This window comes from Mustela nivalis (assembly GCF_964662115.1).
Source record: "Mustela nivalis genome assembly, chromosome: 5".
NCBI lineage: Eukaryota > Metazoa > Chordata > Mammalia > Carnivora > Mustelidae > Mustela > Mustela nivalis.
The window spans coordinates 154,122,803-154,148,725 of NC_139024.1; the positions used below are offsets into that span (position 1 = coordinate 154,122,803).

A 25,923-nucleotide genomic window follows, 5' to 3' on the forward strand; every position below is an offset into this window, starting at 1 on the left:
ATGATTTTTAAATGTCGAAGCCCTTTTATGTCTTGTTTTTCTTCTGATTATTCTGATTCCCCGGATGCTATCAAGGTTTGTTCTTCGGTCCTTTCTATAGGAAAGAGCTGCAGGAACAACACGAGGCTTCTGTAGGCTCCAGGGCACTCATAGTTGGGGAATTTCACTGCTGAGGAGCCTGACCTTTGGTGACGGAAAGTGACTCTGTTCTCTTTCAGGACCACAGAGTGTTTTGGCTGATTACAGGAATCATGTTTATGGGCAGCGGCCTCATCTGGAGGCGTTTGCTGTCATTCCTGGGACGACAACTAGAAGCTCCTCTACCTCCCGTGGTATGAAGGTCTGGGTTGGCGCAGTGTAGTCGAGGGGCTGATGTCCCGTTCTGCGGGCACACCGACTGCCTGGGCTGGCGTCGGCCCCGGCCTTGTGACCCCGAGCAAGTTCTTTCATTCCCGCATCCGTCAGTGAGGCAGTAGCAGCGGCCGGAAAGCACTTACTCCAGGACCAGCCCCGGCACGGTGCCAGCTTTGTTGTCCCCGTGCTCAGTGCATTGCTCTGTGGTGAGCTTTCTGCCTTTAGATGTGGGCAGTTCTGCTGCAGGCTTTGTCATAAGCCAGATTGAAACACAGCAAACATGGTGTCGTCATTAAGAAAAAAGGTTGGCCCTTTCTTTTTCCTTTCCACACCCAGTTTACACCGGGAATGAACACTTAGGGTACCAGCAGGGGTGTGTAGGCTCCCGTCTGCTAGTCACCTCTCCTTTTACTCGTGGCATTTCTTTTAACACCGACACAGACTAAAACGAGTGCTTGTTCTGCTTTGTGTAGGTGGCCTCTTTACCCAAGAAGTCCCTGCAGGCGGACAGGAGGACGGAAATGAAGCACAGCTTCCGGCCGGACGGGCTCGGCTCAGGCAGGAGCGCCCTGACCGGCCGTTAGGGACATCCGCCTTCGAGAGACTGGGTTACTTTTCGTGGTAGTCACGGGAAGCTTCTGGTACTCTTTTATTATTTTCTTTCATAGAGTCAGAGACTTGGGAAAAATCACTAAAATTACAAGGCCTGATGATAAAGATACCGTGACACTCCGTAATGCTAGAACTTCTGCATTTTCAAAATCGAGGAAAGACGCAAAGGATAGGCTCTGTAAAAGGCCAAAATTCTATTTCCCACAACCTTAAAATGCTGTTTTTATAGATGTGATGTGAGAAGAGATTATTGTGTAGATTTTCTGATTTACATGTGTCTCAGGCCAAGCAAAGTCTGAAAACTTGACAAGCCCACTGTGACGAGCTCGGGTAGCGGTAGTTCTTACTAAGGGGATCATGTTTCTGGGAGCTTCCTGACTCTCAGGTGACTGGAAAGGCAGGAAAAAATACGTACTAACCTTAGAACAAACTCTGAAGGTTTGTGCTTTAAACCAATCTTTAACATACTCTATTTTCTTGCCTTTTTTATATAAGGCAAATAAAAAGGAAATGATTAACTAGAATCCATTTAAGCTGATATTAAATCAGTATTTTATTCTCTTGACTCCTGAAACAGTTTTTCTCTGCTAAGCTATAGTGGAAACCTTTGGAAGTAATGTTGAAACTGGTTCCATTTTGTTACTGCTTTTTTAGGTCTTGAGGGAGTAGAGTAGATGCCTGAGTAGATGGAGGTGTCCCCTCAGCCACTCCCACCCCCAAAAAAGAAAGCGTATGGAGCCCAGTCAATCTGTGTTCCTACACCTCAGAGCTTGACGGGGGGCTTCTCAAAACCAGAAGCGCGGCCAGAGCTGCTCTGCTACTACAAACGTAATAGTAGTAAAGCCCGTGCGCGGACAGTGTTGGGGTTACCTGATGCCGTAATAGGGTGGCACAGAAGGAAGTTTGGGAGTCCATTCACCAAGTGGTTCGGTGAAGAGAATAAAAATGCTGTTCCAGTCGCTGATTTGAGCGAAAACAGAGTTGTTAAGTAGTTTCCCTGCTCCCCTGTGTGGTTAGAAGCTGGTAGTACGATGACCCAGGCGGGGTTGGTCTCAGCGTGGAGTGGCCCACGTGGCACCTCCCCGTGGGTCAGGGGCACGCTTCACTTTGAGGTGTGGGTGTCGGAGTGAGGCTCGCTCTAGCATCATAGATGTGTGCGATGACTTTCAAAACAAAGTATCTTTGATAGTCTTCTAACTTCATGGGTGTCAGACTCCGGTAGGTTTTGCGGGCCGACAGGCACGAGGAGAGCGTCCGGGCCAGCCGGTAGCTCCCCTTGGGGCTGAGCGGGATGGCGAGTGTCGCGAGTCCGGACGCACCAACGGACGACACCAGACTCGGGGGATCTGTCGAAGCAGGATCTCACTTTATTGAGCGGGGTTGCAGCTTATATTGGGTAGGGGATGGGAAATGAGGTCAGCGGGGAGAGAGCCTATGGGGTTTGGTTACGTAGTCAGTAACTGGGTAGGGTGTGTTGGGCGAGAGGAGGAAATATCAGAGATATGCGGAACCGAAACCGCCACGTTGGCGCCAATACTGCCACGGTGGCGCCTTTTCTAGCCGGAAGAGAAGGCAGGCCAGCGCCATCTTTGCTGTGCCCAACACATGGGACACTCTGCCATACCTCAGAGCACCGCTGCTGTTCTTGATCTTCGGGAATCACTGGACATAGGTTAGAAATGGGACTTCACTGTGACGGGAAAAACTGCAAGCCCAAGGGGCTGGACTCCAGTCAGGCACAGAAATAGAATTTTGGCCTTTTTCCTTTTGGTGTGACTTAGTTTGTGGACTTGAGTAAAATATTTTTTTCAGGAGTCCTGTTTCCTCTATCAAAGGGAAACATAACTACCTCTTAAGTCTGATGCAGGGAAGTGATGGGTGGTTTATAAAGTTCTTGAAGGTGGTTAGATCAAGGAGGATTTCAAAATGTTACTCGCTCTGCTTTGTGGATAGCAGGATGCTTCTTACCTAAGAAGTTAGGTGATTTTAAACTGACTTAAAAATGATTGAGCACAAGTGTTGCATTATGTGACTGAGCAAGCAGTCTCAGCCCCTGTTTAACCCGGTCAAGGCATGAGATTCTTACTAGACTGTTTCTGGAAGGCCTCTAAGGAGATGTGGCAGACGATGGCACAGACTGAGAAATAACCACCAAATAAAAAGCTGTTGGTCTCGTTATTCCAGGAGTTGTACATAGCTTTATTTTTGGAGCTATAATATTTAATACACTTTAATCTCAGGATTTACTTTCCCTATTTTAGTAATACCTATGGAGGTGGTCTGAGGGATAGTACGTGGACAGGGTATCAGAGATCTGAGCTCATTGCCAGACTTACTCCAAATTCCTATAGGTTTCTCGGTTTCAAAGGCATGAAACCATTTTGATCTTAAAGCAAGTTTTGTAATAGAAAAATTGCAAATACGTACATATGTTTTGATATCTTTGAAATAAAGATCATGGAATTAAGTGCAGAGTTGTGTTAATGAGACTGCAACGCTACAAGGTATTTCTGTTTGTTGTTAACCATTTCAGAGTCTGTGTTTAGAACTATAGTTAATACTTAGAGTGAAAACGTGACCCACCTATGGGGATAGCGCACAGCCTCTACAGGCCGGCGTGTACGTCTCTGCCGTCCGGGTTGACCTTCAGGAGTAGGAATACCACTTCGCACTTTTGAGTACAGGATTACGCAGGTTAAGTATCCTGGATAAGATCCTGTGTGAGAACCTGGTTTGGTCTGGTGTGTTTAGACACGGAGAGAAGTGTCCGGCCGTGGGTAGGTGACGGCCGTGCGTCAGCACCGGCCCCTCCCTCAGCTGAGGCAGCAGCCCCTTCTCCAGCCTCGGCGGTGAGAGAACAGACTTCTGCGGAGGAGGCCAGCACTCACAGACTTCCCAACGTGTAAGTGAAACTAGTTAAGGAATTCTGGCCCCTAAAAGTAAACTTCAACTAAACATAGTTATTTCACACGAGTTGAGCTACCGCTCATTGTCCCCCAAATGAAACCAAATGGTTTCTCTGCGCCTTGTGCTGTTCCTAGGGACGCAGCGGCTAGCACCTGTGCGTAGGAAGGACGACAGTCCCCGCCGTCGGCCCGAGGTGCGCTCTGGTATACGCCCGTTGGTCCCCCTCGTCCCTGCCTTGTGCTCAGCGTTAACTCACAGCGCTGCCTTGATTTCTACTTGGACTCCTCAGCTGGATTCCTGTCTTTGAACCAGTCTCAGCGCTGCCTCTAGGGAAGTTAAAAAGGGATCTGGTCATCAGTTACTTTTCTCTACTGTTAGTGCCAGGAGGAAGAATGGTTCCTCCGTGACGGCTACAGGATCCCTAAGAACGACTTCATGTGTTTAGTGAAGCCAGAGCCTGTGGCAGATGCCTTCCCCCCAGTGTCCCCACCTGCAGGCCTGGCCGACGTACGCTCCACCCGTCACCAGTCAGCCCCGGAACCGAGGAAGCCAAGACCTGCCTCTCTCTGCTCGCTCTCGCGCAGTGGCCTCCACCCGGAGCTCTGCGGGGCGAGTTTTATGGGCACGGCTTGTGCCAGCCCAGTGCGACGAGGGCTTCTCTTGGGAGGACACAGAACCAGTGGAGTCACTGGGTTCAGCTGTTAAGAACAGCCGCTTCTACAAAAGCAGGTGAGGGCACAAGCGGGAGGTTTTCGTTTTGGATTAGTCGTTTACTGCGTGGAACCCCGGACCCGCCGCAGTTCTCCTAAGGACCCACTCGCTTCCAGCAGGGGACTGCAGCGGCGAGGCGCTCCCGCACCCGCTGCTGCTCGCCGGCCTGCTGCTCTGCCCGCGCTGCCCTGTGCGCTGGGCTTTCTGTTCCGCTCTGATTGGAATGAGTCACCAACTTTAAAGGACGTTTTAGGAGAAACTGGGACAGATTTTCCTCAGAGCTAACTAAGTACAGAGAAGCCTTTCTAGGCATCAGCAGCGCGCGGGTATTGTGTGGAGAGGGCAGCGGTCGGACCGCAGGGCTGAGGCCAGGCCAGAGGCTGGGAGTAAGTTTCCGTACCCGGGGAAGCAAGGGAGGAAACCTGGGAAGGGACACGAGGCAGCGGAGCGTCTGTCGTCGTCCACGGTGTCGTCGTCCCTCCCAGGCCTGTCTCCACTCCGGGAGCCCCACTTCTAGCAGGATCCGCCCGGCTCCCCTGGAGGTGCCCCTTTGTCCACCAGAGCGCTCACCCTGGCGAGGACTCGGCCCAGAGAGGGGACGCAGAGGAGGAAGAGGCGGCGAGGTCTTTACTCGAGGCCGAGGCTGTAGACGTGCAGGGCCCCGGAGAGTCGGGCTCCCAAAGAGCTCCTCCCAGCAGCGACGACCACTTGGTTCTGTGGAGGACACGAGACAGTCTTGTTCATCACGCCCGTGAAGTCCCTGCCCGAGTCCAGGCACCTGCTGTGCTCCGGTGGCACAGAGATGGGGGCGTGGGGTAACAGGAGGGTTCAGAGGTGGGGACGGAGGCGGCTCAGGTGCAGGCTGAGTCCCGACCCCGGCCCGGCGCGAACTGGCCCACCGCGGGAGGTCAGGGAGCGGCCGCGCTCCTCTGCCTCGGACTGTCCGTGTCCGCTCCGCAGCGGACCTGGACTCGGGGCTTCACGCCGCAGTCCCAGGGAGCTGGGCCAACTAACTGGAGTGTCCACCTCGGTGAACTCTTCCGACAAAGGCGAACTTGCACTGTTAAACAGCAAAGAGTCGACTGCCAGCTCCTTACAATCGACAGCTCCCCTGCAGCTTCTGGGAGTCATGTATGATTCACGGGTTCTTGAGAATATCTAACTTTTGGGAAAATGAATTTTAAGTGTAAGCCAAGCTTACGATGTAATCTGTCACCAGACCTTTTGAGAATGCTCCCATAAATTTAGTAAGCCATCTTTTGTTCTGGGTAACCCTACATTTTGTTCAGTCTTGTCTAGAAATGGAGTCAGGCAAGGGCCACTTGAACTGTGGGCCACCAGAGGGCAGTGTCCCCCAGCGCCAGAACGGGGCCAGCTGTGCCCCAGCTGGTCCTGTCCGCTCTCTTTAGCCCTTAGTCCCGCCCTGATGGGCATTTTCCTCTCCTTCCTGTGCATGTGGACCGTGTGCTTCTCAAAGGTGGGGCTTGGTCTCAGAGCCTGCACGGTTCTGTGCGAGTCCGATTCTAACGTAACCGAATGGCTGGGTTCAGTGGTCTAGCTGCAGAGTGGAAGATAAACCCTTTCACTGCTGTGTCCATTACAGTCAAAGCGTGCAGGCCCTCTGCTTAGCGATCTTCCAAAAATAGCAGCAGGGATATTTGCACAGTTATATAAAAATAGAGCTGTGCAAGAATGCTCATGATAGTAAATAAATTGGAAATAATGGAGAAATAACGGAGTAAATATCTGGGAAAAGTGAACGGAACAAGACAGTGCGTCGGGACAGTCCCCTGCAGCCGGCAAGCAGCTGGCCCCACCTGTGTCTGCCCGGGGGGGGGGGGGCGCGATCGTGAAGCATGACCAGTGGGAGAGGGCCCGTGCGCACAGTGTGCCCCGAGAGGCCTACGGGGACAGAGCAGTCTGGAAGGAAACACTAACAGTGGGCGGCTGACGTGGCAAGGGATTGCCCACGCTCCCCTGAAGGCCCAAGTCAGTATTCGAACACGAGGCTTCGCGGGACAGCAGCCACCGACGTGCGTGGCCGTGGCCGAAGGAGACTACAGACACTGAAATTTAAACTTCATATAAATTTCATGTGTCATGAAATATCTTTTCCCACCATCTAAACGAATCAATCCTTCTTAGTTCACGAGCTATACAGAACTCGAGGCGGCCCACAGGCTGGAATTCACTAGGTCCTGCCCTCAGCGATGAAACCGGAAAGCGATGGGAGAGAGAGAGAGAGAGAGAGAGAGAGAGAGAGTGTGTGTGTGTGTGTGTGTGTGTGTGTGTGTGTGTGTGTTTTTCAGACAAAGCTGAACGAAGAAATGAGACCATCCCACCCCCGCTTAGCACGGAAACTTCAGGAGCGCCGTCTTCACACTCACCTTGTCTTTAGACCTCACGGTGACCACAGAGCTCCCGAACCTTGAACTTGCCTGTAGTAGGAAAAAACACCAGATTTTATCAGTTTAAATTAAGGGAAAGAGCACTTCGTGGTTTTCCTTCATTCCTACAGGAAGTACTTACCTCAGGAGAAACCAGTACGTATTGGGCCTGAAAGGAAAGGGGAGAAGGGGACTGGTCACTGGCTGGGTGGGTCTGACGGACTCCCCACACGCGCACTTGAGCACTCGGGACGAGCCCGGCTCGGGTGCTGCCCTCAGACACCAGAAAGTCACCCTACAGGAACTTAGCACAAAGTAGATGCAGTCACATATATCCTGATTTATGATTCACTTATAAGTTCGCTCACAGTATAATTCCCTTTGTGTCTTGTTCATAACACTGGAGTGAAATGGCCTTGAACTAATAACAGCTGCTGCCGTTCACGTAAACGCTGGCTTATCCGCAGATAAAACCGGAGGCGGCCGGGAAAGGCGCAGTAGGAGAATGTAGGAGCGAGCGGAAACAAGCCAGGAGAGAGAAGCACGTTGCAAAATTACGTACAGCAGCTCAGTTAATAAAATAGACCCACACACAGCGTAATGGCGACGAGTGCACTTCGGGGGCAGGTCCCTTGTCCTTTCATTTCTGAGCACTGCGACCTCGGATCTGCGGTGTCTTCCTCGGGCGTAGTGCCAACTTACCAGCTGTGATGTGGGTCAGAGAGGTGGCCGGGGAGGGAGGGAGAGCTGTGCCGTGCTCAGCACGGTGCCAGGCGCAGAGTAAACGCACAGTAAGCGCTAGCCATCGAGGTCAGGAAAATATACCAGAAGGATGCACATCGAAAGGTTAGTTATTTCTGCAGAGTGCAATTCTAGGTAGATGATTTTTGAATTTTTAAAATGAAATTTTGTACCATATTTTCTACAATTTTACAATAAATTTTAATTTTGCAACTAGTTTTTTTTTTTTTTTAATGGTGGTTTATGCTCAGGGAACTTAAGGAAACCCACCTGAGAAAAGGAATAAAAGCAGTGAAACGGGCACCTGGGTGGCTCGGCAGTTAAGCGTCTGCCTTCAGTTCAGCTCATGATCCCAGGGTCCTGGGATCGAGCCCCACATCAGGCTGCGCAGTGGGGAGTCTGCTTCTCCCTCTAACCCCTGCGCTCGCTCTCTCTGTATTCTCTCAAATAAAAATCTTTTTTAAAAAGGCAGTGAAACGGAAATTAGAGTGTGCGTTTTAAAGATTGCAGTGGCCCGAGCCTGTTTTCCTCTGCTGTGGGCTCCCACCCAGTGGTGGCAGGGTGCGACCAGAACCAGCGGGCCACCATGTCAGCTAGACTTGAGCCACAGGGACAAGCGCTGCAGACCTGCACGAAGCAGGGCCCCTTGGCCTACAGAAGCAGTGATTGTGTCCTGACCGCAAACAGTCCCGGTCAAAACTCCGGGATCTGCAGTGGACATGACAAGGCATCGTGGGTCCCCGCCTTTCCCAGCACGGCACGAACACCTCACCTTTTCTTCAGGACACGGAGCCGTCCACGATTTGCATTTGCCTGTCATGTCACCAAAGGTGATGTCTTTGCCATTATACACATAAACACGGCCGTCTTCCCCGCCCATCAGTCCCGAGGTGACGTCGGTTATCCTCAGGGGGGCTGCGACGAGGACTTCATCTGCAAGCAAGAGACCAGAAGGAAGGAGGTCCCCTCGCTGTCGTCCTTTCCACTGCCCCTGCAGGGTCCTGGCCAGCCTCCCACAGCCGGATTAGTGCGTCCTCCCCGGGCTCTGCCCTGCGCTCCCCCCCGCCCAGCCGAGGCGGGCTCTCCGAGTTTATCCTCCGTCCGCGACCACGGACGTGGCGGCTCTCGTGTTACCGCCGTCAGGAAGTCCAGCTCACTCGGCTCTGGTCCTGCCGGACCCAGAACAGCTGTAAAGGCCGTCGGGCCACTGAGCTGTCCGAGATGGGGGCAGAGGCTACACGATCCAGTTGGGGGACTGGTCTGTTGAGCAAAGGGATTCGATTCTGAGCCAGAGGCCTTTCCCACCTAAGCCGTCGCCGTCCAGGTCACTGAAGTGCAGAACTCCGCCAAATCGAGAGAAGCGGCGGTCCCCGCTGAAGGTGCTGAGCAGAGAAGGCTGGGTGTCGGGCGTCAGCTCGTACATCCGAGCGCTTCCGCCTTGGTGCAAGGTCATGGTCAGGAATGCCATTTTGGACACGTCGTCTGAAATAAACCAGGGCACACTGTCTGCTGCCCTCCCAGGAACGAAGAGAAGACAGTCCCAGCCTTGCGTCCGCCTTCCACACTCCGGGGACCCGACGGCGCAGAGCCGCACGGGGCGGGCGTTTGTAGCGCGAAGGTCCTGCTGGCTGGGGCACGGAGGCCCAAGCGAGAGCCGCGCTCAGGGCCCCCCCATCGGACAGCTCTGACCCGCCCAAGCGTCTCCGTTCTAACGCTAGGTCCCCACAGTCCTTTCAGGGACCTCCTACCTTCGCAAAACTGGGATTTGGGGATTATAATAAAATGCAGGTACCATGAGAAAATCCACACGGATTGAAAATGAGGATGGAACTGCCTGATTTCGGGTTCGAGAACAGGTGCGGTGCCCAAAGGGAGCCACGTCGTCGGGACACAGATTCAACCCGTGCAGAACAGTCACACCAGGCCCCATACTTGGCTTAACACACTCTAGTCACCAACGTGAAAATCGGATTAATCTTGCAACAGAGGGGCCCTGGGTGGCTCAGTCAGTAAAGCGTCTGCCTTCTGCTCTGGTCACAGTGCCGGGGTCCTGGGTTGGAGCCTCGCATCGGGCTCCCTGCTCAGCGGGGAGTCTGCCCCCTCTCCTCCCGACTTGTGCTCCCTGCTGCGCTCGCTCCCTCGCTCTCTCAAAATCTTAAAAAGGAACCACCTTGGATGTGAAAGCTTCAGGCTGCTTGTCTATGGGAAGCTCAGAACTGCCTGAGGGGAAGAAACTTTTTTTTCCCAGCAGAGCGCTCTGCATTTTTGTTTCGTACCAGGACTCACAAATTATGCGGGTGAAATCTAAGCAAAATGCAAGTGAAATAGGAAAATCTGAGTAAGATTGAAGTGGTGGATTGTATCAGTGTCAACAGCCTGGTTGTGACATTCTGTGGTCTGCGAGTATTACCTGGGGAAAAACTGGACAAAATGGGGCATGGATCTCTGTATGATTTCTTACTATCGCACGTGCATGAGAATGGTCTCGAAGCAGTTATCTGTGGGGGTATTGGGGGGGCTCAGCCGGACAAGCTGCCAACTCTTGGTTTCCTCTCAGGTCGAGATCTCAGGGTCCCGGGGTCGAGCCCCACACTTGGCTCTGTGCTCAGTGGGGGGCCTGCTTGTCCCTCCCTTTCTCTCTCTCAAATAAAAATACATATGACTAATTTGTATACAGTACAGATCTCTAAATTAATCTTTTTATATTTTATATAGTATTCTGAAACCAGAAAATACTAAGACAGGAAAAACATTAAAACAGAGTCTGCAAGCACTGCAGTGGAAAGAAGTGAAACAAATAAAACCACTGACAGGTGTTGCCAGAGTTTGGAAATCACCAGCTCATCTCTGTGAAAGGGCGAGAAACCCCAACTACTCCAAGGCTAAGTCAGCAAGTCTCCGGGGTTGCAGTGCTGTGTCCTTAATCACGCAGTGAGAGGATCTCGTCATTCTGGGGTGGCTGGCTGGCGCCATCCCCAGAGCACGCACCCCTTGATCTCCAGGGTCCTGAGTTCAAGCCCCACGCTGGGTGTGGAGCCTCGTTAAGATGATAGAAAGAAGAGAAAAAATGTAGCCATTCCTGTACCCAACCCACTCTGCTTATTATTCTAATGTTGTGTGACACAAACATCTTCCTGAAAAGTAACTTGACAATATGTAAGAAGAGCCTTCCCGGGAGCCCCTTCAGCCCAGTTCTTCCTCCAGGAGGCTGTTTTAAAAACTATTCAGGAGGCAGAGTTTTCCGCGCGTCCGTGTCCGAGAGAGAGCCCTTATTCAGGAGCAGCCTGAATTTCAGCAACAGGATGGTGGTAAAAGTTGACAAGTGCACATGGGAGCAAATGCAATCGGGATTGAAAACCACACTGTAGAATCAGTACCATGAGGACACGCTCAAGTCTCACGTAAAAATTACGTATGAAAACGTATACACACACATATATATATAGTATGGGCTTAAGTTTTTAAATATTTGGAGAAGGAGCGATTTCTAGTTAAGTCTGTATTTTCACAAATTTCTACAATAAGCATGATTCACTTTGATCATCTTCAAGGGAGTAGGTTTGGTTTTGTTTTTAAGATTTTACTTACTGAGAGCGAGCAAGTGAGCGTGAGCAGAGGGAGAGGGAGGCTCCCCGATTCAGGACCCGATCCCAGGACCCCAGGATCATGACTGGAGCCCAAAGGCAGATGCTTAACCAGCTGAGCCACCCAGGGGCCCGAAGGGAGTGAGTTTTTGTTGGCTTCTTAAACTCCTTCCCATGAAGTACATAAGATAATGGCTTGTTAACATACGTCCTTGGAAGACCTAGTCTGACTTCAGGATTTTCTGAGCCTCCCTCGTTCTAAGCTCAGTGGGACACGAGATTTAAAAACACAGTAGGTGACTGTCAGGAGGGATTTTCAACAACTCTTTGAGGTGGATTACAATCCGCATTTGCAGATGATGATACTAATGTTCCAGGAGGTTAAGTAACCTCCCCTAGGAGGTTCTCCTAACCCCCAGGTTATGAGAAAAGGAAATAGCCGCAATCAGGTCTGTCTGGCTCCAGATGTCACAACGTTCTCCCCGTAGGACAGGGTCAGGTAGGTGCGGGACCTACCTCGAGTCGGGGCTCCCACCAGCAACACCTGCTTCCGGGTCCCGTTCACCAGCACGTGGCCACTGGACAGGGAGGCCCCCAGCTTCTCCATCGCCTGTGAAGGGCCATCAGTCAACACTGTGTGGCCCCAGAGACGGCGGGGTGCCCCGGCTGCTGCGGGGGGAGCGGCGGCCGTACCTTGTCTCCGGAAATGGTAAAGGCGCTTTGGCAGTTTGGGGGCAGAAAGCCGTACACCCGTCCGAGGCTCTGCTTCTCGTCGCGAGCGCGGGACTGGGGGGCCAGGCTGGAACGAAGCACACCCGGGCGGCGGGGGGAGCTGGCCACGCATTCCGGCCCCAGCAAAGAGGAGCTCCCCCGCCCCTGCCCGGCCCCAGCCCTGTGGTCCTCGGGGCGCAGCGCTGGCTGTCCGGGCTCCCAGTACTAAGACCCCCCCGCGCGAGGCTCGCCGCCCTGAGAGCGGCCACAGGGAGACCCGCGGCCACGCACTCGGTCTGTTCCGCCAGAGCCCACGTGTCGGATCCTAACCCCCCACCTCGGAATGCACGCATTGGAGAGCGGGTTTTCAAAGAGGCAATTGTTACGCTGGGTCCCTGGGGTGGGGCCCTAATCCAATGGGACTGGTGTCCGCTTAAGAACAAAGACACCAAGGACGGGCACAGGGAGGAGAGAGGTCTCCAAGATCAACGCCACCGACGTCGACCTCGGATCCCTGGTTCAAACCGGGAGAAGAGGCGTTCCTGTGGCTTCTGCCACCAGGTCCCGGGAGCCCAGGCGACTCTCCCTCCTCCCTCCTCCCTCGCTCACGTTCCAGCTTCTAAGGAGAAGCTCTTGCTGCACAGCCATAGCTGCTCCTCGCCGGGGGGTGGGGGGGTGGACACGGGACTCGGCCCCTCTGCGCACCCCCGCAGGCTCCCGCAGCAGCAGCCACCTGCCCCTCACGCCCCTGGGTCCCCGGGCCCCCCCAGGAGCGCTCACCCTTGGGTGTTCCTCCAGGTCGGGCTCCCGACCAGCAGCACGCTTCTGTTGCTCACGCGGAGCCCGCGGAGCGCGTAGCCGAGCCAGGAGAAGTCCGCCTCGCCCCGCACCATCCAGTTGGCCGCCTCCACGCCCAGCTCTTCTACAGAGACAACCGGCGCCTTTTACCTTCCGTGGCTGGGCGGGCAGAGTCTGCCAGAGCTCCTGTGTACCCCCAGCTGCTCCCAGGGGGCCCCAGTGTCAGACATGGAGCCCACACTTGATAGGAGAAGCAGGTGTCTGGAGCCCGCGTCTGGGGGCCCCCCAGCCCGCTCCCCGCCGCAGGTCGGGGCATCACCGGGATGCCTCCACCAACAGCCTGCTGGCCCCTCTGCATCTGGCCCTGGACGTTGGGCCCCTTTTTGTCTATCCAGGGACTCTATCGCCTGGATGATAAAGGTCCGTGCTCAGGGAATCTTCGCTGCAAGAGGAAGCGCGATCAGAAAATTCAGACGGAATGAGAGTGGAGGGAGGGAAAGTCAGAAGGCCCAGGCACGAGCGCAGAGAGGTCTCGGCCCTCCCTCCCCGCCACTCAAGCGCGACCTTTGTGGCTCCAGCTGGGGTCGGAATAAAACGCAGCCACCATGCCCTTCTGCTTCCCTCCGCCCGGCGCGAAAGGGGAGCCCATGACCAGATCGGGCTCGCCGTCTCCGTTCAGGTCTGCGGCCACGAGCGTCCAGCCCAAGTTACAGTACGTGTCCTGCAGGGGAAGCCGGAGAGCACGTCCCGCTCAGAGGCGGACGGCCGGAGGCGGCAAAGTCTGGCCCACAGGCCTGGCCGCGAGGGGGTCCCCGTACCTGGCAGGAGATGGTGACGTTAGGGCCGGAAGACATTCCTCCTCGTCTGGAACCGAAGTAGACGTACACCGCACCCTAGGGGAAGGCAAGCCATGGGGCGGTCAGAGGCAGGGCTGGTGACCCGGGAAACAGGTCGCAGCAGAAGAGACAGGGCGATGAGGACCTAAATCCCCCGAGCCCCCACGGCCAGGGCTCAGCAACAGACAGACACCGGTCCTGTGTGTGCACTGCTGGGCTGAGGTGTTTTTTGCAACTGCCACTCGCATCAGCATTGGAGTCCCCAATGCTGAAACGGTCACTCCTGTCCTTGCCCGCCGTGCACACCTGCTCAGTGCGCCGGCTGGACAACCGCCTGCCTCCCTGCGCGAGGCCTTCCTGACCCGGCCCACGATTCCTCGAAATACACCATGCGGCCAGTGTCCACGGCAGATGCATGTGCACCATCAGGCTCTGCCCCAAACCAGCTCCTGTGTCCTCACTCGGGAAGCATCTACCTTCCGCCACGAGCCAAGGGCGGGGAAGACCACGGTAAGTAAGACACACTCTGTCCTCCCAAAAAGCGGCCCATGGACAGTGACACCACGGCGTGGAAGGTACTGGAGTAAGGGTGGAGGCTGCAGTGTGGGACAGGCAAGTGTGGCCTAGACGAGAGGCTGGTGACAGCGGGTGCCGTGTTGCTCCTAAAGGAAAAGGGCGAGAAGACCTTCCAGGGGGAGGGATCCTCTGAGCCGTGTTCTCGAGGGAGGGGACCTGTGGGTCCAGAGGCGACATCCAGCTCACAGTCTAGGAGCGCAGAGTGAGGACACGGGCACGAAGGCGAGCTTGTGGCAGGCAGAGAGTGATGAAGGGCCTCTGACTTTTGGGGTCACACAGGGTGCTGAAGCTGGTGCCCTGCCTCTCGTCTCGTCACAGAGACCAGAGCCTGTGCTGCAGGAAACAGGGACCAGGGAGGTCACTGCTCTGCTGCGATGATGGGGGGCTCTCGAGGTCCTGGAACCCCCATCCCCTCACTACCCTTCAGGAGCCGGGAGGGGCAGGGGAAGAGTACAACTTCTGGGGTCACCAGGAAACGCAGGAGGCCAAATGGAGGCCAGGGAGGCAGGAACTAGGCACTGCTAGGCAACCCAAGGTCATGTCAAGGACCCCAAGTGGGGGGCCCGAGATCATCTCCCCACAAATGTGGGCCCGGCACACCCGGCTGCTGCTGTTCACGGGGGCTCCACCTGGCCCCAGCCTGCCCCTCCCCAACGCCCCGTCTCCCCCCGCAGCGGCAGCCTTACCGTGTAGGCAAGCTTCTCGGAGCCCACCGATGGCGCGCCCACGGCCAGGTCCGGCACGCCGTCCTTGTTGAAGTCCAGCACGGCCAAGGCCGAGCCAAACCGACCTGAGGGCTGAAGGGGCACCAGTGAGCTCCGGGCTGAGCCACAGCCTTCAGAAGAGCACGAGACTCCCTGGGGTCCAGGCGACCCGGGCACCTGACCTGGAAGCCGAGGGCCAAGTCCGCAGCGACCAGAACACATCTGCGCTTCCCCCACTGGGGGGCTCGGCCCCAACAAGGTTTCAGGCACGTCTGTCTGCTTGGAGGGGAAGACGAGGTGCCAGAAAGGAAAGGGTCCGTTCTCACAAGTTCTAGGTTTTTCAAAAATGGTCCCCCACGAAGGGCCAGAGTCTCTTTGGAAAGTGTCCAAAATGAGAACCCCGTACACCAGCAAGCACGGCCACCGCGGGAGGAGCATTCGGAACGTTCTAGAGCCATCCCGTGCAACGTGGGGGCCACCAGCTAAACGTGGCTGAATTAGCTGAAGTCCCATTAAACCAACAACTCAGCTCTTCGGTCGCACTGGGTGCATTTCGGGTCCTCAAAGCCCCTGCAGCCCATGGCCCTCCCACGGGATGCAGAGCCACAGAGCGGTCCCATCGGCGCAGAGAACTCTGTGGACGCCGCGCTCGGCCCGACCCGCACAGGGGCAGGTCCGTTTATTACCCCCGCTTGCGTGGCTACAGACGGGAAACCTGGCCCGGTCGGGGGCCCTTGCTTCCGAGGTGGGCTTTCTCCGTCTTCCCTCTCTTGCTCTCCAGAATCGGCCGCGACCAAAGCCACTCGCCCGGTCCTCCTGATCTTTCACAACGGACGGAACAATGAACGGTCTTGCACAAGTGGAGGTTTGCCCCGCACGCACACACACGCCCCAGAACCCGCATCAGTTATAGATTGGCCAATCGTGCCGCACCTGTGTGCAATGGCCTCTACGGAGACCGTCCCCTCCTGCGAGGCGGGAACCCGATAAACCAGAAAGGGCTGCTCCGGCCACAAGGCAAGCAGGGGCGCCGGCCGGCTGAGGCGAGCCGCGTTTCATCATCGCCAGCTGCACCCCAAGGCCTCCCTCGGGTTAACCCGTGGTTCCTCGACAGGCACAGGATCTCCTCCGTCCTCCCTCGGAGCCACAGCCAGGCTAAGCACAGGCCGCGGCTAAGGACCAGGCTCCACCCCTGGCCCACGGCGTCAGCCGGCCACCGGCCACCGGCCACGTTACCCACGGTCCTTGGGAAGAGAGCCCAGAGCTGCCTCCTTCCTGGTCCCCGTCTGAGGGAGCGGACCGCCCTCACTCCCCGTCTGCAGGAGCCCAGAGGAGTAGGTTTTACCCAACAGTCTGAGAGGGGCTCGGCTTCGTGCAGAGGAGCAGGGGCGCCTGGGGGCTCAGTCGGTTGAGTGTCTGCCTTTAGCTCAGGTCGTGGTCCCAGGGTCCTGGGATCGAGCCTCACACTGGGCTCCCTGTTCAGCCGGGAGCCTGCTTCTCCCGCTGCCTGCTGCTCCCCCTGCTTGTGCGTTCTCTCTCTCTCTCTCTCTCTCTCTCTCTCTCTCTCGTAAATAAAAAAAAAAAAAAGTAAGGAGCACCTGGAATGGGTAGACTTATTTTGGAATGTTCTCATGGGGTGGCAGAAGATTCCAGAAAACACTGCCCCTCCTAGACAGTGGAACCTCACCCGTGGCTGCCAGCGGAGGATCGCCTATCGGACTCAGGGCTCCCCCGGCCAGTCGGTGACCCCGCACCTTCCGCGGGGCGAGGCCTGTGCACGCAGGTCGTCTAGCTTTGTTCTTCCAGCATGACCTCCACAGCAAAGCTTTAGCGGTTTCCCCGCAGCAGAACCACCGTCTGACCCACAGTCCGGCGTTCCGCGCCCTGCCGCTGGCTCCCGGAACACGCCGTCGCACCAAGGCCCCCACACTCGCCTGTCACCGGTCACAGGCGCCGGCCCTGCCTCCTGCCCTCATGAGCACTGATGCCGGTCACTCCCGGCGAAACCCTTCCCGGTCCGTGGTGCGCCGGGAGGCCCTGACCCTGACCCCACGCCGAGCATTTCTCCCACGGTCGCTGTGGGGTTTTCCTGGGGACGCTTTTCACCAGTTGAAACCGAGGAATGACATCTGAGTGAGGTCTGGGGTTTGGGCAAGAGTCACGCACCCGTGTCGGTTTCTTAATTCCGACACGTTGCAACCAGGGTTACGTAAGCCACCACCTTAGGGGAAACTGGGGGGAAGGTGTTTGGGAACTCTGTTCTGTCTTTACGGCTTTTCTGTGGATCGAACATTCTTACAAAATAAAAACTCACATATAAAACAAGAGAGGCTTCAAACAATCGGGAGCGGCCGGTAGCACCAAGAAATCGACTCAGGGCAGCCCTGAAGGAAGGGCAGGTGTGTCTCGGACAGGTACGGACCCGCGCTCCGGTGAGGACAGGAGGCTTTTAAACAGGACAGGTGTCCGCAGAGGGAGGCCACCAGCACGGCTGCTTCCGTCACCCTCGGCGCCGGCCGCTTGCTCTGAGGAGCGCGGCGCACGGACACGAGAAGGGGGACCCGGGGATGGACACCTCACCTGGAAACCCTCCAGGGTCACGTGGGCCTCCCGGTCGAGATCCAGGTCGATGGGGGGCAGCCCCAGCTCGTTGCCGTAGAGGAGGTACACGCGGCCCACCTGGGGGTGGCCGGGGCGGCTGTAGCCGGGGGCGCCCACCACCAGGTCCCCGTACCCATCCTGGTTGAGGTCAGCCGAAGTCAGTGCCCTGGGGGGGGGAGAGAGAGGCCCGCCCCGTGTCTGCGGAGAGCCATGCTCCCCGCAGACGGTCGCCCGCTTCTCTCTAGAGCCCACGGCTTGAACTACCCCTTGTTGAATTTTCCCCCCGCGTGACCGTGGAGAACACCCCTCCTGCCGCTATCTTGTCTGTGGGACTGAAACACAAGAGCAGCAACACTGGACACGTTAAGGGCTCTGGGCATTTCTGAACCGTGTGACCCGAGCAGGGGAAAAGCATCTGCACGAAGCATCACGTTCTGTGCAAACCTACAGCCACCACGCACGACCCTAGGCTCACAGGGGACAGCCAGGAAGTCTGCACCCGGCCAAGGGCCCCGGCTGCTTTCGGGCGGGGCAGGAAACAAACGGAAGAGAAAGGAGCCGGAGACCCCCGTGCGTTAAGCGCCCCACGGTACGGCTGCCGCGGCTGCCCGCGGTTCCTTGCACTGTGAGGGGAAGAAATGCCTAACGTATTCCGTGGATGTTTCTAAGTCTGGGTCGATGACCTACCGGTTAGAGAGCAAAGGTTCAAGTGTCTTTGTTGGGGCAGCTAGCAGGACCAGAAATCACGTACTTACTCTAGTTCTTATGGCCACAGAAGCAACCAGAGATAAAAGAGGAAAGTCGTTCCTAAAGGGGCTACCACCTGGTGAGAGGGACCAGACCGTTCCTGGGCTCCCGGGGCTGGACGCTGGGGAGGGACCTCTGCACACCCCCACCCGGGCCCAGCCAGAGACCCTCTTCGGCTGTGTCAGGAAGAAGAGCCACCATGCACGGGGACAGGCCAATAAACACAGCATGCACCTGCCGTCACCTGTGCTGGGGCTGAATGCCTCAGGGGCCCAAAAAAGGTGGCCTGTCAGCAAACTGCTCCAAGGGGAACAATGTCATTTCAACCTAGGAAGTGTGGCTGAAAAAACAGGTTTCCCCAAAACCTCCATATCCTTGGGCTCCGTTCGGGTTGATTGTGAAAATCGGAGAACTCCCCAACGTTCTACTTCTACAATTATTGGGGGGGAGGGGTGCTAGGCTTTTCTCACATGAAGCGAAGCGACCCTGATCACTGTACTAGCGGCTTGTCCGCTTCTGGGTGTCGTGCCATTCCCCAAAGCCTGTAACATCACGTCTTGAGAACATCGAAGCCTGTCGATCGTTCTGTGACACTGCATCATGGTAATTTTCAGTAAAGAGAAAGCTTCCTGCACTTAAACCCATCCTGACCCACTTTAAGGAGGCAGTTCCATCTTAAAGTAACTTGGCCACTATGTTATGTTTTTGTTGAGGAGCTGACTGGGATTTAAGGCGCCAACAGGTGCCACCGAAACCATCTGTCAAATGACTGAACTTCGTACCGACACCAGCTTTCAGGAGCGGGAGAAACTCATTACCTACCAGCCGAGTCTTGTGTAGGGAAAAGACAGGAAGTAAGACGCCAAGGGGCTGGACACATGCTTGTAGGACCGCTGGGAGCTGCCCGTGAACATTGTCCGGATGTTCCTCTCCAAAGCCTGGTACATAAAAGTGAGGGAATCCTGGAAACACAAAAACATTATAGATAAAAGACACGTGGCATCGTCAACAAAACTAATATTTCCCATCAAAAGTATTAGACTTTCTAAAGGAAACCCATTTGGACAAGAGCTAAAAAATAAAGCCTCGATTCCTATCACAAAGTAAGATCTCGGATGCCTGAGTGGCTCAGTGGGTTAAGCCACTGCCTTTGGCTCAAGTCATGATCTCAGGGTCCTGGGATCAAGCCCCACGTCGGGCTCCTTGCTCGGCGGGGAGTCTGCTTTCTGCCTACCTCTCCCGCTGCTTGTGCTTGCTTGCTCTCATGCTCTCTAACAAATAAATAAATTAAATATTAAAAAAAAAAAAGATCAATCCCTTGGGATGAGCAGTTAGGGAGGGAAATCGTGACCCCTTGTGCTGGGAGGGTGGGCGATTATGACCCTCACAGCCGTGCCCGCACGGGTAACGGAGAGAGAGCTGGGCCTTTACCTGGACCAAAGTCAGGAGAGTCTCTAGGAACCCGCAGCACATAATCAGATCAATGTAATGAATCAAAATGGCTTAAACGTTCATTTCGTCTAGAACCAGTGCTGCCCGCACCCTCATGCCCCTGCGCCCAGCTCACACGTCCAGGAAGCATTGACGCAGCTCCTACTATGTGCCAGGTGCTAGGACAGGCCTGGCCCATGGAAAGCCCCTCTCCTGCAGGACTCCCCCCTTCACGGAGGACACAGATCCAAGGAACTACAGGACAACACAGTACGTGCCGTGCTAGGGCCCCCGGTCACGATGGGCTACAGAACGCGGAGCCCGTGCAAGATGAAAACGCGGAGCCCCAGGCTCGGAAGTTATTAAGAATTTTTTCTAAAGATTTCATTTATTTATTGGAGAGAAAGACAGTGTGAGCAGGGAGGAGTGGGAGGGAGGAAGGGCCGGAGGCAGACCCCACCCTGAGCGCAGAGCCCCATGCGGGGCTCGATTCCACGATGCGAATACAATGAATGACCTGAGTCCAAACCCAGAGTCCGACGATCAATTGACTGAGCCTCCCAGGCGCTGCCACGTTATTAAGGAATTTACGGCAGCAAGAACATTAAGCCAAGTGTAGGGCCCTTCTCAGGTTGACGGCGCACCCACACAGCAGGCCTGCCCCGCCGGTCCAACTCCCAGAGGCCCCAGGGAGATGCTGTCATGTGACCCTTCTCCAGATGTTAAGATCCTTGGCAATCCTATGCCGGCTTCCCTGCCCAGACCTCTCCCGCCTGCTGCCTCGAATCCCTGTCTTGTTTTCTAGTCAAACAAGATTACTCACATCTCCAAATACCCCCAAACTTCCGCAAGAGATACGCGCTCACTGATGAAATACTACCAACTCTTCAGGGCCTAATGCAAATGTCACCTCTGCCGTGAAGCCTTCTCTGATTGACAGCAAAGCTGTTAAGCTTTATCTTACAGGTAAAAGACTCCCCACCCATGTGTTACTTGCATTCTATTCACATATGATCATTGGTGTATGTATCACCCCAATTGAACAGATTTGCTAAAGGTCAGAGTCCATTTCCCTTTCATCTGAAACCCCAGTCGAGTGTCCGACTCTTAATGGGGGATCGCAGGGCCGGATTTCACCCGCAGCATCCCCCATGGGGGCTCTGCGCAGTCGGCCTACCATGCTGCTGACACAGCTGGCCTAAGGACAAAGCAGGACTGGCCCGGGTGCCCCAGGGGTACCTCGGGCTCCACCAGCCCCGCCCAAGGCCGCAGAGGTCCAGACCCACATCTCAGAACATCTCTGGGAAAAAACCAGATTTGGCAGCCAAGGACGTTTGTGGCCTGATGCAGGCACAGGCGACTCTCAGTGAATGAGAAGAGCCGGTGAGTCTATAGGACGAGATCCAGGGGGAAGCGTGTCCCTGTCCCCCCACACCCCGGACACAGAAGATGCTTACCGAGGTCCACGAATCCACACTAAAGAACACGCCTCTGCTGGTGTGGTTGATATTTTTCCTGACATCTTTACTTAAGGATGCAGTCAAATTCCTATGGAAATCATTTTTCTGTACTCGTGAACTGCTGAAAAGTGAGAACAAACAAAATGCGTCAGACTGAAGAACGGCGGGCCCCCCAGTGATGGGGCTGGAGGTTACGTCTAGTCGATCGCAGCTCAGAGACCGTAACATTCAAGTTTCTGGGAGCTCAAAGAGAAACACCTTCATGGGACACTGCATGGAGTTTCAGTCCAATGTTTCCAAGGTGTAAAAGCCTGTCCTTACTGAAAATACTTCCCAGAGCCCCAAAGTCCTATTGCATTAAAATGTGTGATTTGGGGGCACCTGGGTGGCTCAGTGGGTTAAGCCTCTGCCTTCGGCTCAGGTCATGATCTCAGGGTCCTGGGATTGAGCCCCGCATCGGGCTCTCTGCTCAGTGGGGAGCCTGCTTCTCCCTCTCTCTCTGCCTGCCTCTCTGCCTACTTGTGATGTCAAATAAATAAATAAAATCTTTTATTTTAAAAAGTGTTACTTCTTCTAGATCACTACACACAAAACAAAGAAAACAAAACAAAAACAAAGGCATTTCAGTATTTCACACACGTGGTCACAAAATAGTGTGTAGCTCTTTGGGAAACTGGTGTGCGGTGTACAGACTTCCGACGTGCTAGAATGAATCCTACGTCAAAAGTATATGTTCAAACGTGTGCATTCTAGCGAGAGTACAAGCCAGGTGCCTGGAGGACCCGACCGGCTTCCCCAGTGACTGAAGCGAAGCCCCCACAGCGGGAGTGAGTGAAGGGGACGCGTGTCAGGCAGCCAGCGGAGGGACCCCGACAGTCAGGGGACTGGGAGCCCCATGTAAACGCTCTCAAGTCAGTCAGAGGAAGGAGGGAGGGAGGGAGAGAAAGAAGGAAAAAGGGAAGGGAAAAGAAAGGGAAAGGGGGGGGCTTAAGAGAACCTGCCTGTCGTCTGTTCTCCTGAAGCTCGATGCTCTTTCTGGCCTTAGGACCCTTCACCGCTAGGACCGCGGGAGCGTCTAACCCTCGCTCACCCTGAAGCATCTCGGCCGAAACACTGCTCGCCCACCGAGCGCCCCCCTTAGAACAGGGCTAGGACGCGCCACTGCGCACCCCTAGCCCTCCTAACACCCGAGAGCATCAGGAGCTCTGCTGGGCGCCCACGCACCCCAGCACGGCAGGACCGCGCTCTGTCCTGCTCGCGACGAGCCCTCAGTGTCCACATCGGCTCCTGGCAGCGACGGCGCAGGAAATGCTGCTGTCTCGGTTTTTATGGTATTAATCCAGCTTTTAGGCGCCTGCGGCTGGCACACGACCCGGCAGGAATCCCGCCTCTCAGGATACAAGTCAGGCATCTGGCCCTCTGCCTCAGCAACGGTCTGAAAACCCCCTCCGCATCCCATCTCCTCGACGGGGACTTTCTCGGGGTGGAATCTGGGTAAAAGTTACGCATCGTAACAATAATGAGTAATACTACTGTAATAGCAATCCTACTACTAATGCTATTAAATGCCATTTTTGTTGGTTAGCGAGCACCTTACCGCTGCAGTCTTTACCTCCATTCCTGCATACCATCGAGGTCGTGATTCTGGGAATACGCATTTTTCCTTTTTCTTTTTTAAAAGATTTTATTTATTCCCTGAGCAGGGGGCCCGATGCAGGGCTGGATCCCAGGACCCTGAGATCATAACCTGAGCCGAGGGCAGATGCTTAACCCACTGAGATCCCCCCCCAGGTGCCCCGAAATGTCCTTTCTCTAGGAAGGTTCTGGAATCCACTTACCCCTGGCGGCTGGCTGGCTGGCCGCCGCATGGCCCCCCTGCCTGGACGCATGTGATGAACAGAGGGTTCTCAGGCAGGCTGCAGTCGCTAGGGAGAGAGGCAAAGAAATCAGACATTTTCTTACCTCCCCGGCAAGCGTCAGTCTTGCTGAGAATCGCGGTGCACGTCACACTGCCTCCGGCTCTGAACGCTCCGGGGCTCACTGCAGAGCCAACGCGGCAGGTGAGGAGCTCGGGTCCTAACTGATGGCGGCCGATGACTGCAGGCAGCAGGATGGTGACACAGGCAGCCTCACGCTCGGGTCAGCCCGACTCACAGCCCCCCCCCCTCCCCGCTGAGCAGCCCCAGGCGGACATGAACCATCCAGAAGCTCAAGACAGAGACGGATTCCTAACTGTGCCCCTCTCTGCCCAATCACGCCCATGTCTGCTCAAAGAGGTCTTAGTCTCTCAATCTCATTCCTTTAAAAACAAAGATTTGTGAATGGACAAGGCCACTGAGAGTAGTACGTAAGAGGTGAATGTTCCATCGCCTCCGGGAAAAGCACTCAGGGCGGGCGGACGCCATTAGAAGGGCGGCCGGCGATCGCGGAGGGGGCCGGGCAGCGCGGGGCCGCCCCGTGAGCTCGGGAGAGGCTGAAGGCGAACTTCTGTCCGAATCTTTCTGGGGGCCAGCTTCAAGCTTAGGAAAAGTTTCTTCCTCAAGTTCCCGTCAGGGTTAGGATGGGAGTTCCTCAGAGGACGGCAGCCTTGGATAAAGAAGAGCTGCGGCTACGGGTAATCTTTGCGGCTGTTCTTGTTAAGATTTTATTTATTTATGTGGCAGGGAGAGAGAGCAGGAGCGCCCAGGCAGGGTTGCTGCAGCAGAGCGGAAGCAGGCTGCCCCCTGAGCCCGGAGCCCGACACGAGGACCCCAGGATCATGACCTGAGCGGAAGTCAGACGCTGAACTGGCTGAGCCACCCAGGCGCCCCTGTGAATTTTCTCGGAATTATGGAGAAATTCCCCGGCTGGGAATGTGACCGCCATTCCTTCACTGTTTCTTTAGGAAGACCCACTAGGAGTTTCAAGCAACACATTGCTTTGGAAGACAATTATCAGTTAGGTAACAAATGCGTATAACATGAAACCATGTACCCTGCTTCTTTCCCTCATGAATCTGTGGCCTCCTTTGGAGCTTTTTCCAAAGTTCCCATTCAGTTCCACAAATGCTGACGAATCCTCCCCTGTGCAAAGATGCAGCCAACTCATGGAATTTTCCGCCTTGACAAATTAGAACAGACATGGAGAGACAAACACGGCTCCCCAATTAAAGAGTAACGTCTTGCTGCCTGTGGCTATTTGGACGACCTAACCGAAACGAACACTGGCGCTGTTCTCCACTCGAGGATCGTGACCTACGGGCTGGAGACAGCAAGTGCGTACACGCCGTTCACTCTCACGTGACCAATGCAGACTTCACTTCCTTCGTAATAACAACACCCGCATCGACGTGCTTCCAGTGCCGCCTACACGCTAACCCGTTTGCCTGAGTGACCTCGCGTGCTCCTCCCGACAGCCCTGTGACGACTGTTACTGTCCCCGTGTCACAGAGGAGAACACAAAGCTTAGGGAGGTTCAGCTACTTGCTCGGGAGAACTCAGCAGTGAGAGGCAGGTCTTGCAAATTCCAAGCCTCATGCCCTAGCGTCCTGTGCGCTTAAAATCCCGGCCACAGAAGGAGAGCCTGGGGATGTCACAGGAGGCTTATTTCACTGTTAAAAAATAGTATTTAGGGGCACCTGGGTGGCTCAGTGGGTTCAAGCCTCTGCCTTCGGCTCAGGTCGTGATCCCAGGGTCCTGGGATCGAGCCTCAGTCCCACATGGGGCTCCCCTCAGCAGGGGGCCGGCCCCCTTCTCTCTCTCTGCCTGCCTGTCTTCTTTGATCCCTGTGTGTCAAATAAATAAATAAAATCTTTTTTTAAAAGTATCTATATGGGACTGTTTCTTGTTTACCAACTGTTTAAAACAGGTTTAACACTCACGGCCTAATACCGAGTTGGTCATGCAAGGCGATTTTGTTTCAGATCCCGGCATGCAGTCACAGTTAACAGCCTCTGTGTACTGGCGGATGTTCTCAAGGCCGAAGAGCATCATCCCACACACAATATCCCGAAGCCACTCGGATTTAGGTCCCTCTGATTTAGAGCCCCAGCCCTGTGCCCCTCGACCTGGAAGAGCCGCCTGGTGCAGACGGAGCCCGACAACCCTCTCCCACTCCACGGCTGCTGCTCGGGCTTCGCGCACCCTGCCCTTTCCTACCCAGGGTGCTGCCTCCGCGGCTCCCTCTCCAGACCCGCCCGCCATGCCCACTCAGTGCCGGGGCAGGTTGCATACTTAGGAGAGGCTGACACGTCGTGAGACCTTGTCATCTCATCAGGTGGAAACCTGAGAGCAGCCCCAGGAGAGGGAGGGACGGGGCAGGAGCGGCCGGCGGGAGACGTGGGCCGGTGTCTCACCTGGTCCCGTTCTCCAGCATGAAGCTCGTCAGACGGTAGATATTAGTGGACCAAAACGCCATGTCGTCCAGTCCCCCCAGGAAATACTCTTGGAACTGTTCCACCAAAAATGGAGACTTTCTGGAGTACGTGGGATAAAGCTATGGCACACAAAAAAAGAAAATGTATCAGTAAGTGCTTTTTCTGGTATCTTTATAATCCTTTAAATGAAGGTTCTGAAGAATGAAGCCTTTACCTTGGAAATAGCTAACATCTCTCCGTACCTGCAACATGAACAAAAATTGTGCCTGTTGAGTGAGGTTTGGACAAAGAAGGAAGCAAATCAACAACAGGCCCCATCCACAGGTGTCTGCTCTGACACGACTGCCTTCAGAGAAAGCAGGAATCCAGAAATCCAACTCAGGAAACTAAAACATCAAAAAGCGCACTA

General features: G+C 55.2%; 2 protein-coding genes across 10 annotated transcripts in view; one reads left to right on the top strand and one right to left on the bottom strand.

Moving 5' to 3' along the window:
- Positions 1-1,942, top strand: part of MRS2 (magnesium transporter MRS2) — a 38,593-nt gene extending 36,651 nt beyond the window's left edge. For all 3 annotated transcript variants that reach the window (XM_082731491.1, XM_082731492.1, XM_082731493.1), the window contains exons 10-11: positions 219-332; positions 828-1,942. In XM_082731491.1, coding sequence (XP_082587617.1) covers positions 219-332; positions 828-938 — 225 coding nt within the window. In that variant the 3' untranslated portion in view covers positions 939-1,942. The remainder of the gene's footprint in view (positions 1-218; positions 333-827) is intronic.
- A 1,202-nt stretch (positions 1,943-3,144) lies between these two features.
- The window catches only part of GPLD1 (glycosylphosphatidylinositol specific phospholipase D1), a 55,356-nt gene continuing 32,577 nt past the window's right edge, over positions 3,145-25,923 (bottom strand). For 2 of the 7 annotated variants that reach the window (XM_082731482.1, XM_082731478.1), the window contains 17 exons: positions 25,729-25,756; positions 25,494-25,633; positions 22,999-23,085; positions 21,158-21,281; positions 19,092-19,231; positions 17,502-17,688; positions 14,904-15,014; positions 13,624-13,698; positions 13,370-13,526; positions 12,788-12,929; positions 11,990-12,095; positions 11,813-11,906; positions 9,018-9,194; positions 8,485-8,645; positions 7,114-7,140; positions 6,972-7,022; positions 3,145-5,298 (listed from right to left, as the gene is read on the bottom strand). In XM_082731482.1, coding sequence (XP_082587608.1) covers positions 5,212-5,298; positions 6,972-7,022; positions 7,114-7,140; positions 8,485-8,645; positions 9,018-9,194; positions 11,813-11,906; positions 11,990-12,095; positions 12,788-12,929; positions 13,370-13,526; positions 13,624-13,698; positions 14,904-15,014; positions 17,502-17,688; positions 19,092-19,231; positions 21,158-21,281; positions 22,999-23,085; positions 25,494-25,633; positions 25,729-25,756 — 1,894 coding nt within the window. In that variant the 3' untranslated portion in view covers positions 3,145-5,211. Of the gene's footprint in view, positions 5,299-5,321; positions 6,143-6,971; positions 7,023-7,113; positions 7,141-8,484; positions 8,646-9,017; positions 9,195-11,812; positions 11,907-11,989; positions 12,096-12,787; positions 12,930-13,369; positions 13,527-13,623; positions 13,699-14,903; positions 15,015-17,501; positions 17,689-19,091; positions 19,232-21,157; positions 21,282-22,998; positions 23,086-25,493; positions 25,634-25,728; positions 25,757-25,923 lie in introns of those variants that run through there. The other 5 variants (XR_014311994.1, XR_014311995.1, XM_082731479.1 and 2 more) reach the window with 5 other exon arrangements.